This window comes from Camelina sativa, chromosome 18 (assembly GCF_000633955.1).
Source record: "Camelina sativa cultivar DH55 chromosome 18, Cs, whole genome shotgun sequence".
Lineage (NCBI taxonomy): Eukaryota > Viridiplantae > Streptophyta > Magnoliopsida > Brassicales > Brassicaceae > Camelina > Camelina sativa.
The window spans coordinates 10,513,890-10,526,089 of NC_025702.1; the positions used below are offsets into that span (position 1 = coordinate 10,513,890).

At 32.9% G+C, this 12,200-nt stretch overlaps 2 protein-coding genes across 2 annotated transcripts; one reads left to right on the forward strand and one right to left on the reverse strand.

Annotated features, from left to right (window-relative positions):
- On the forward strand, nucleotides 2,007–5,536 carry LOC104761024 (probable LRR receptor-like serine/threonine-protein kinase At3g47570). Its single transcript, XM_010484042.1, has 2 exons — nucleotides 2,007–4,792; nucleotides 4,870–5,536. The coding sequence occupies exons 1-2, from the start codon at nucleotides 2,101–2,103 to the stop codon at nucleotides 5,241–5,243; spliced, it is 3,066 nt and encodes a 1,021-aa protein (XP_010482344.1). The 5' UTR covers nucleotides 2,007–2,100; the 3' UTR covers nucleotides 5,244–5,536.
- LOC104763338 lies at nucleotides 8,252–10,225 on the reverse strand. The gene is made up of 2 exons (XM_019240065.1): nucleotides 9,426–10,225; nucleotides 8,252–9,302 (listed from the first exon to the last, which is right to left on the reverse strand). Exons 1-2 carry the CDS (start codon nucleotides 10,202–10,204, stop codon nucleotides 8,252–8,254), a joined length of 1,830 nt encoding a protein of 609 aa, XP_019095610.1. The 5' UTR covers nucleotides 10,205–10,225.

The window sequence follows — 12,200 nt, forward strand, 5'->3', positions numbered from 1 at the left end:
TGTGTTTTCTTATTATGTGTGAAAAGTCTAAAAATAGATTAATAAGGAACAAAAAGGAATATTAATTAATTATTATTTAATTATTAGTTTTTTTTTGTTCGTCTTCATGTAATTTTTGTTTTCTAACTACATAATGAATTGCATGAATATATATATATATATATATATATATATCTAAATTTTAATCGTGATATAACGAAGTATAATGAATATACCATCAATCTTCGATGCTTTTATTAGTAAAATCTACATCCAAATTTTTTCTTTTTCATTTGGTAAAAATGGATTGGGGCAGTACATGATATGCGGATCAGACGTGATTTATTTGAAATAATATGTCATACAAAGTTATGAAACAAGCAATAAGAGATTATGTTTAAATGTGATTATTAAATATGGTGCCGATAAAATAATTATCAAAAAAAAACTTCCCCTTTATAATAAAACGGAAGTACACAGCATTTTTTTGTAGACTATATAATTCTAATAAGTTGGTTACAAATAGGTTATACATTAATTGATAGATTAGTTGGTTACAAATTAAATAGTGGACCTTAATTTATTTTCGGAAGATTTTATTACTAGAACACGTTATTTCCGAAAATCTTAAAGAGAATATTCTAAAGAATCATATCATCTAACTTACCATATTAATTTATTTTAATAAATTATTCATCAAATAAAATTTTTTGATATCTAACTTAACATATTAATTTGTTAATTATCATTATACTTCACCTCTCATTTTTATATATGAGTCTATTTTGTGAAACAAATAAATTATCATATTATTTATTATAATAAAAAAATATTTTTATTTCCGGATATAGCATAAGTTGAATTTTAAAAAACAAATATAAATTGTTCAATCTATAAAATATTTAAGCTTTAGTAATATTATTCTTTAAAAATAATATCTATTGAATTAAAAATTCTACTGAGTAACGGGTCAAAATTTGAATATTTAAATTCAATTTCATATTTTTTTGTTGAATTTTATAATTTATATAATATAATAAACTTTAAATAATTTATTTTGAAATATTTTAATATATTGAAACTTGATATAAAAGTTAGAAACTATAAACACTCTAAATTGATTTGTTATAGCAATGTCAATAATATGTCATGAAAGAATTTCAAGAAACCAAGTATATTAAAACAAAAAGTATAACAATATATTACATTACTCATAATATAATAACTCGCTTTTTAAAAACCAAATTTACAAAATTATGTTTTATAATGACATTCAAGTCATGATGTAGAATATATATTGTTGAAATAACTTCACATACATAAACTAATATAACATATTAAAATTTTATTTTAAAATATAAAATATACAAAATTTTGTATAAAATAAAATTTAACCAGTGTTATAGCACGGATACTTATCTAGAATTTTACAATATAAAACTTACAAAATAAGTATGTTTTTTCAAGCCATTATATTTAGCATATGATTTTATTGCATAATGTTTTATCCAAAAAAAATTTTAAAACAATCACATAAATTATATTTTATATAAAAATTACAATATAAATAAAATAAATTTCAATATGTGCTCTAGCACGGCTCTTAATCTAGTTTTTACAGTATTACGGATAACAAAATATTATTTTGAAGTAGGATTGTGTTTTTCGACAAATTTAAAAGATATGCAGTAATTTGTTTAAACATTTTCTGAGTCATTAATTATATATATATTGTATGTGAGGAAACTTTTTTGTCGGACCGCCCTTCACCAACGCTGCCCATTCACAATCACAAGAGGCCATATACTGAAGATTGATATAGACGTAATTGCTCATTAATTTAACAAAAGAAGACTCCCTCCCTAATCACACATGACTTTGAACGTTGACTTGAGCTTCAAATAGCTTTTCGTCTCTTTGATAACCTGTTTAGTGATATGAATAAAAGTTTTTAAAAAAACTGTTGGGACGTCACATCAAATAAGAAAATTCAAATTCCTTAATGCTAAAAAGAAAGCGGTCTGGGGTCATCAGGCTTGGCAAATAATTTTCCTATGCTCATCTCTTTAAAAAGCCTCCTTCTGAAAATGAGATGGCTTATCTAAAGAACCTTGTATAATCATGAGGTTGTTTCTTTTACTTGTTTTCAATACTCTCATCTTACTTAAAAATGTGGATGTGGGTTTTGCTGATGAAGCGTCCAGGGTAGATGGTGATAGGCAAGCATTACTTGCGTTGAAGTCTCAAGTTTCTGAAAACAGACGAGTAGTATTGGCCTCGTGGAACCACTCTATTCAGCTCTGCCAGTGGTCTCATGTTACATGTGGCCGCAAACACAAAAGAGTTACTGGTTTGGACCTTGGAGGGTTGCAACTTGGTGGGATGATCTTGCCGTCTATCGGTAATCTTTCTTTTCTCAGAGTACTTAATCTTGGAGATAACTCTTTTAGCGGTACCATCCCAAAAGAGTTGGGAATGTTGCTTAGGCTTCAAAAGTTGAACATGAGCTACAATACTCTTGAAGGAGTAATTCCAAGCCTGTCTAACTGCTCTAGACTGGTGACCCTTGATCTAACCTCAAACCGTCTTATACATGGTTTACCTTCCGAGCTAGGATCGTTATCTAGCCTTAAAAACTTGCTCCTAGATAAAAACAACCTTTCAGGGACGTTTCCCACATCTTTTGGAAACCTAACATCTCTCCGTCAACTTTCCATTGCATATAATCATATGGAGGGGGAAGTTCCACATTACATAGGTAGATTAACCAATATGATATATCTCCAACTTTCAAAAAACAATCTCTCAGGTGTTTTTCCTCCAGAAATATACAACCTTTCCTCACTTACGTTTTTATCCATTGTTGGCAATCACTTCTCGGGTAGTCTTAGGCCCGAATTTGGGAATATGCTTCCACATCTTGAGGAGTTGTATTTGGGGATGAATTCTTTTTCAGGAGATCTTCCCAAAACGATGTCCAATATCTCAACCCTTACACGTCTAGAGCTAGGACAAAACCTTTTCACTGGATCTATCCCCATTAGTTTTGGAACATTACACAATATTCAAATGTTGGGGCTTAATAAGAATTCTTTTGGAAACAACTCAGTTGGAGATCTTGACTTTCTTAGTGCTTTGGTAAATTGCACTAAGTTGCAAGTCTTGGATTTTGGTTACAACAGACTTGGAGGTGAACTGCCAATCTTTGTAGCCAATCTTTCTAACGAGTTGACCGAAATGGACCTCGGAGGAAATTTCATCTCTGGAGGCATTCCTCATGACATTGGGAATCTCATAAACCTACAATCACTTGGCATGGAAAAAAATTTGTTGACAGGAGGAATACCTACCTCTCTTGGAAAGCTTTTGGGGTTACATGAAATTTTATTGAATTCCAATAGAATGTCCGGAGAGATACCAGCAAATCTCGGAAACATCACTCGGTTAGAAAATCTGAATTTGTTTGACAATAGTTTCCAAGGGAGCATTCCTCCAAGTCTTGGAAAATGTCGGTTTCTTTCATACCTTCACGTCGGATCAAATAGGTTAAACGGGACTATACCTCAAGAAATCATGCTAATAGAGTCTCTTCTTATCTTGTATATATCAAAAAACTTGTTGACTGGACCGTTTCCAAAAGATGTTGGAAGATTAAAATTCCTTGTTTTGCTATCAGCTGGAAACAATAGATTTCATGGAAACATCCCAGAGACGTTAGGGAGCTGTCTCTCCATGGAAGGAATTTCCTTGCAAGGAAACAGATTCGATGGAGCCATTCCAGATATCAGAAACTTGAGAGCTCTTAAAATCTTTAATTTATCGAACAACGATTTGTCCGGCAGTATACCTGAGTACCTAGCAAACTTTCCCTCGTTAGAGTATTTAGATCTCTCTGTTAACAACTTTGAAGGAATAGTTCGGACAAAAGGATTGTTTCAAACTCCTGAAAAATTTTCAGTATCCGGTAATGAAAAGCTTTGTGGAGGCATCCCTGAACTAAAGTTAAGGCCGTGCCCTCTAAACTACGTTTCAAGGGCAAGAAGACATCCATCAAACAGAAAGAAAATTTTCATCGGTGTCAGTGTTGGTGTAGCTTCTCTGTTGTTGTCACTGTTTGCTCTGAGTCTACTATACATGCGTATGAAAGGTAAGAAGAAAGACGGTGCAAACAACGCCGACAACTTGCTGTCAGTGTCTCCGTTCTATGAAAGAATAAGTTATGAGGAGCTTCGAAGAGCGACTTGCGAGTTCTCATCAAGCAATTTGATTGGTTCAGGAAACTTTAGCTCTGTTTTTAAAGGGTTGCTTGGTCCCGAGTCCAAAGCTGTTGCAGTTAAAGTTCTGAATCTCCAAAAGCATGGGGCAGCCAAGAGCTTTATGGCGGAATGTGAAGCCTTGAAAAGTATAAGGCATCGAAACCTTGTGAAACTAGTGACAGCTTGTGCAAGCATTGATTTCAATGGAAATGAATTCAAAGCTCTTGTGTACGATTTTATGCCCAATGGAAACCTAGACACGTGGCTGAACCCAGAGGTTGAAGTTGGAAGCTCTAAAAGTCATGATCCAAGACCATTGAAGCTAAGTGAAAGACTGAACGTAGCCATAGATGTGGCTTCAGTTTTGGATTATATCCATTCCCAGTGTCATGACCCTGTAGCTCATTGTGATCTAAAGCCAAGCAATGTTCTTCTGGACATTGATCTAACAGCCCATGTCAGCGACTTTGGTCTTGCTCGAATCCTCGACCAGGAATCCTTCATCAAGCAGTTGAGCTCCACGGGTGTCAGAGGAACCATCGGCTATGCAGCACCAGGTAAAAAGTACTGTAGATATATATGAAATTATTTTATCTCCATTTTTAATTTATTATTAATTTTGATGATCGTACAGAATATGGAATGGGAGGAAAACCATCGAGACAGGGAGATTTGTACAGTTTCGGAGTTCTTGTGTTGGAGATGTTTACTGGGAAGCGTCCAACTGATCAACTCTTTGTTGGAGGTTTAACTCTCCGTAGCTATGCCGAGTCGGGGCTGCCCGAACATGTACTTGAAATCGCTGACACATCGATTCTCCACGATGAAGTTAACAACAAGAACATCAACATTGCTGAGTGTTTGAAGATGGTGTTTCATGTGGGATTAAGGTGTTGTGAAGAATCTCCCACAAATCGGATGACGATGGCTGAAGCTTTAGCTGTATTAGTGTCACTCAGAAACAGGTTCTTTATAACCAAGAGGACAACATTCAGGGCACGTCGTTAGCTTTGGGTGGTCTAAAACACTTATATATACAGTATGTGGCCTCATAATCAACAAGACAACAATGTATTCTATGCCGACGACGGTGACAGTTATGGAGATTTGAGACGGCAGTGGCAGTGTTTACGAAGTTAAGACACGGTGGCGGTGGTGTTTGTGGAGATTAGAGACGGGCGACGGTTTCTCTAATTGTACTTTCTCAAGGTTGTCTATTTTCTTCTTCTTCTTCTTCTTCTTTTCTTTGTTTAGTTTTCTATATAAGGATCGTTTGTGTTATTATTGCCTTGAAAAAATAAGTCAGTACGTAAGAGAAATTAATAATGCATATAATTGCCAAAATAAGAGAAGAACGTGTACGTAGCGAACACATCGAACAAGAGACCACTAACACATATACTAACATTTCTTAAGTGTGACCTATTTTTTTAACACATATACTAAATATATGATACTTGCTTCATAGGCCAGGCTTATTGACGTTGTAGTCGCTGCAGTTGTTCGTCATTTTTGACAAACTTTGCAGAGTGACAAATAATTAACATTTTTTCGACGCTATAATATATGATTACACTACCCAAACATATAACCAGATGTATACTTATGTGCGTAGCGCTTTTGTATTTTAAAATTAAATTTTTGGGTGGCTTTGATCTCGACACCTCAACGATTTCGTACAACTTTAATATTTTGGTCACATTTTCTTAAAAAATTCCAACTTTCTTAAACTTTACCCCGAAATAGCTCACTACAATGGGGCATCTTTTTCTTTCGGTCGTTATATGACCACAAACTATTACAAGACATTTACATATTTACACATATACATCCAGAATTACCTACGGCGAAACACCTACGACCAAGACGAAGCCAAGGAGTGTGATCGACCACTTGGTCGACTAGGACCCTTAACAATAGACGAAAAAGGGTGAAACCGATTGACACCGGAGGTTCAGGACAATGTGATCAATCACATGGTCGATCAACCGGTCGATAAGAGTGAGAAACATGATATCAGACGCGTCCTTAAGCGACCTAGTGATCGATCGATCGGAGCCAAGGACATGATCTACCATTTGGTCGATTGCAAGGTTGACCGCAATGCGTTTTCTCAAGCAAAATACCAGGTTAGATCCGGTTTGTCTCGGGTTGACCTGGTTTGCACCATCTATCTATAAATACATTTTATTTATAAATACAGTGTTGACATATTTTAAAAAGATATTATGCTTGTTTTGAAAAACTCTTTTCTTTTCAGATTTTGTATGAATCTTAAGTACTTTTATTCAATCTAATCTTGTTTTCTTTGAGATTTTTTGTTGATTACCTTTTGTTATTATGATCGTCCAAAGAAACAACATGGATATTTGTGTCTTTTGAGCCTTTGGGTTTCATAGATTAGGGTTGGTTGTTGATGAATTCAAGACGTTTAGGACTTAATTTCAATAGATCCTTACTCTCTAGGTGTAGTGCTAGATTACTGTTTCATTAAACTAGTCTAGATAATAGGAAATTTCAGGCATGAAAAGTGTTCGACGAAAATTTCAGAAAAAAACTTAGTGACTGTTAGCTAGACTTGGAATTAATCCCCATTGATCATTTCATTGCAAACAAAGTTGTTGATGATTAGTGAAAAGATTAGTACTATAGAAATGGATTAGTGATCTAAGACCTAAGGTTAGCACTCTTAGATTGATTGTGCATCTTGAATAGTTGAATTGATTAGTGATAACCTGAGTCAATAATATACCGAAGACTCCTCTTTTGTTAAACCAATCAAATGATGTCATGTTATATTAAATAAATTAGATATTAATAAATATTTTATAAAATCATCAACCAAAAATTAAAATATATTAATTTAAGTATATTCAAACCGACACTTAATCTCATTTAATTATAAAACATAAATTTTAATTTTTTTTTTACAAACTCAAACTGATATATAATTTAGTTTAGTTATAAAATCTAAACCCTAATTCTTATTTGTCAATCCAAACTGACAAGGCGACATATAATAATCTATTTTAATTCTTAAATCTAAACTCTAATTCTCATTTGTCAACCCAAAATGACATATAATCTTGTTTAGTTGTAAAATCTAAACTCTAAGCCCCCGCCCTTTAATTTATAAACCCAAACCTAAACCATAATTTTCTTTATAAATCCAAACTCACATTTAATTGTAAAATATAAACTATATTTATAAAACTAAACCAACATATAATCTTGAAAATTAAAATTATTAGGTTTTAAAAAAATATAAAAAAATTAGCTTTTTATTAGGTGACTTAATTTGATTGGTTGAAAAAGAAGAACGTAAAGAAAAAAGTTCACCCTAAAGATAATCTAAATATTTTCCTTTATTTATTCTTAAAATGGCTTTGCTTATTTCTCGCCTTATTTGAATTTCAATCTACAGTATTTAGTCTTTTAAAAATTTGACCTGTTACAGTTCTCATTTAAACTTGTTTGCTTAGATTAAACAATTGCTTTGTTCAAAAAAAAAAAAAACAATTGCATGTATTCTTTAGTAAGCTATTCTTATTCCTGGTGGTTCAACTAACAATTGCTATTTCAACATTGCCATACACCTGTAGTATCAAGTAGTGGAGGTTTAAACTTTTGAGCTATCATAGATGATTAAGATAATGATAATATATTTAAACCCAAAAATATTTAAGATAATTAAGGATGATAATATATTATCATCATATATTTAAGATAATTAAGGATGATAATATATTATCATCATATATTTAAGATAATTAAGGATGATAAAATTTGTGTAACATTTAAGATAATTAAGGATGGTTTTATACTTTTATTAATCTGTATCTTAATTAGTGGTTTTTGGAATTGAACAATAATAATATTAGATTATAGTAGTTTTACAATCTATCCTTCAATTTTTATATTTTTTTTGTTTTTGCAAATATTCCTTGGATTATATAGTACAACGCTGAAATGTTACATTCACCAATTTCAAGCATACATTCAAAGTTTAATTCTTCTTACACAAAAAGATTCAAGAAACATAAACGGGAACAAATGTATTCATTATCTTCAAGATCTTTTAAGATTACGGAGACCTTGCAACGAGATAAACACATGCTGCATAACGGTCGAGTGTTTTGATTGTTAAGAACCACCTCAAATTCACATTCATTGAAGTTAATAATGCATCCGGGCATCAGCCGTGAGAAATCTCCAAGTACACACTCGATATGCAATGTAACTCCACAATCAGAGCATGTATAGAACCACTTTTCTTGATCTAGTTCCTTCTCACAAATATCACACCAGTATTTCCCGCTTGCCGTTTCGCCACAACACAAAGTAAGAGGGTGCTCATCGTTTCTATGCATTATCCTCTTCGGCAAATTAGCGCAACTTAAACACAAACCGAAGTTACAAGAGTCACAAGAGAGCAGATAACCATCTACCTTGATATGACATCCATAGCATTTTTGACCCTCCTTATTATAGAAATATAAGGGATGTGAATGGCCTTCATGGACGAAAGGCTCAGAAATAGAACCACAATGTACATCTACCTTCCTTCCTCGACCCATGTACTTGAAACCAGTAAAATATTTTCCACAAAATTTGCAGTCTGATAGCTTGCGCACATCTTCGTTTGCTCCTAATAAACTGTATTGTCTAGTGTCAAAGACAAGTCTCGTTTTCATTGGAAGATTAGCACAACTCTGATGGAGAACGAAACGACAATCCTGACAACTGTAGATCGGGTCAAATCCAACCGGATGAACACATGCTTCACATCGCGTGTCTGCATCATGATTAGTATCATTTTGTTGGAGCTGTAAAGCATGTTTCTCATGGCAAAAATGACTTATCAAACCATCACCCACCACCTTGAATGGTGCAATAACTTCGACATCATCAGCTACCCCTTCCAATTCCACACCATCCCATATGTGTTTTCTCACTGCGCATCCTGAATGAACTGCGTAGTTAGGACAAGCAGAGCAAGAATATGCCCCATTGTACCGATTTACACTTTTGCGACAAACTCCACATTCCCAATGCCCAGGGCCAAGACACCGAGTGAAAGAAATGCGATGATTATGACGGTTGATGTTAATGACACGAGGAAGGTCGATACACTTTCGGTGGACACTAAAATTACATTGAAGACATATGTAAGGCATCGACCTGCCTGTTTTCCCACAAATATTACATGGAAAAAATATTCTTCTCGAAAAAAGAGTGAGGGGATGCTCGTGGGTTTTGGTATGTTCCACAACATTAGGTGTTGGGTTTTTGATACAAACAAGACATGTGCTGAAGTTGCAAACGGAACAATAATAAAGTACATTTTCTGGTTTCTTTTCACATAAAAGACAAATCTTCTCAGCATCTTCCATAAGTGATTCAACTGCCATTAACTTGAGAGGATGCTGAGAGTGACAAAAATGGTTTACCTCTTTCGAGAGATGGACGCAGTCCACATGGAAGAACACCTGGCATTCAAGACATGAATAGGAAGCTCCCTCAATAGATTCCTTGCATACTTCACAAGGGCGCACCTTCTTTCGTTTCTTCAAAAATACAAGCGGATGTTCATGACACACAGGATGCTCGATAGTTTGACTTGGTGGTTTTATCCCACAAGTCAAATCCACCTTGAATTTGCATTTGATACAGTTATAGCCAGGGTAAACTCGCTCTTCTCCACACACATCACACTTATATGTACGATCTTCCAGTTTATCAATGAGCAATAGAGGATGTTTCCGGTGGGAAGGATGAACAATCACCCCTGGTGCCTCGGCGCACTCTTTATGGTAAAAAGCGTTACCATTAAATTCATTGCTGTAATATCCGCCATAAAGGATACCTTCCACACGGCAGCCTTTGCATCTGGATCTAACGTTCCGAGCCGAAGGGAAAAGAGGAATCTCGTAGATGGGTAGTTTTATTGGTGTTAAACTTGAATCCATTTTGTGGGTTGATATGTACGTTTGTTTAGGGTATATATTTTTGGATATCTCAAAAGTGGAACTCAAACCCATCATTATATATGCGTTGGTCAACCAAACATATACATATTGTTTACAATATACAGTTCAAGAATTTACGATCTAGTAACACTAACCCATTAATTGATTAAACTGATTGCTATAAACTTTGGCTTTACTATTACTAGGAGAGTACCAGCCTGTTTTTTTTTTTATCTATAATATTTTTCTAAGTTTTACAATTAATGATTTCAATATTTCTTTAGCAGAATATTTTGATTATTCGAATTCAAAGAATATTTTGATTATTCGAATTCAAAGAATTTTTTTGTATATAATACTAGGTTTTGAACCCACATGTGGGTTTATCATATATATTTTTTGATAAAAATCATGTAGTACTAATAATAGTTATTATAATTTATATATTTTATAAATATTTTTTGGTAACAAAATACATCTCTGCCTTAGGTATATTTGCATTTTTATGCATAATATCAGTGGACAAGATATGTTCTCCTTGTCATATTGTCCTTTCAAATATTCACCTCTTAAACAGCCTTGTTTTATAGTACTTGATATGAAACTGATCTGTCACTCTACATTATCCAGGAATCCAAATAGAGCTATAACGCTAATCTACCCAAGAAGTCGTAGAAATATGATGAGGTGTTATGGTTTTTCTTGGTATTGAGATTGTAAGAAATACATTTTCACTACAAAAAAAATTGTATATATTCATAATGGGTCTTCTCGAAACTAAATATTAGTTACTTTATGATGGATCACAACCACATGCTAGCTGTTTTGACCTCATATTTTTACAGATCTTGATTCTTATCGTTGTATCGTTGGAAGGTTAACATACATTAATTGGCTATGAATCGAAAGTAAATTTTATACTATGTACACATTTTAGCTCAAATGATATAAGTAGTTAAATACTATCTCGTCGGATGACCTAAAACCTTTTTTCTTTTAACTAAGTAAATGATTATTATTTATGAAAAATGATAATTAAATATGTGTTGATGAAAGTCTCTTTATTTCATTACTGAAATGTTAGTTGAGTTTTAAATAAGTTTCCACAGGCTATAATTCTCATAAACCATTTATATTATGTAACATTAAGGTCGTGTTCCTCTCGTTATCATCAACGTTTGGATAATTGGATCGACGTTCAATAAAATTTTAAACTAAACAAGGTCTACATGTGAACAGCTAAGAGAATTAGTCTTCCAGTCATTTTCTAATACATTTGACGTACATCTCTCCAGTGATTAATGTCGATAGTCTATATATAGTTCTTTCCTAAAAACCAGCTAATGCGAGGCACGAATGATTAATTAATGATCAGAGTTGGAAAAAAAAAACAGAAGACGAACGCGTAACCATTATCACTATTTCATATCATTTAGCCAAAATACTTTATTATAAATAAACTGTCACGAATGAACTTATAAACTCCTACATATACCGAAACTAGTAGTCACTTTGTACTACGCACGGATTTAATTTACATTGTTTTTAGATTTTTTGTGATTTTAGAAATTACTTGTTTTTATTTGTTTACTGAGTAATGATTGTTAGTTAAGACAATGTTAGTTAAATAAAAATATTATGTGAGATTTGAGATATGAGGGTTAGTAAAATGTGTATCTTTTTATTTATAAGAAAAATTGTAGTTAAAAGCATATGAAAAATTATTGTTTAAATGGGTAATAAATACACTAATTTTTATATCAATTTTTATTGGTCAAAACATTAAAACAGCAGGGATAAAACTGAAATATTTACCAAACATTTTTATTGAAAACCACCTAAAACGACAACTAAATCAAAACGGAGGGAGTATTTCATTGTTATAGGAGTGACATAAACTATATGAGAGTTATAGATATGCAATAATTACGTATTAATATATTTTCTTATATATGTAATATTTCTAAATGTTATTATTAATTATTGATTGCATCAC

Excerpts from the sequence above, each read along its gene's own strand:
- LOC104761024 (XM_010484042.1), top strand. The coding sequence starts at position 2,101 with ATGAGGTTGTTTCTTTTACTTGTTTTCAATACTCTCATCTTACTTAAA. Across the intron at positions 4,793-4,869 it reads CATCGGCTATGCAGCACCAG|AATATGGAATGGGAGGAAAA; the intron begins GTAAAAAGTACT and ends ATGATCGTACAG.
- LOC104763338 (XM_019240065.1), bottom strand. The coding sequence starts at position 10,204 with ATGGATTCAAGTTTAACACCAATAAAACTACCCATCTACGAGATTCCT. Across the intron at positions 9,303-9,425 it reads CCATGTAATATTTGTGGGAA|TCTTGGCCCTGGGCATTGGG; the intron begins AACAGGCAGGTC and ends TTTCACTCGGTG.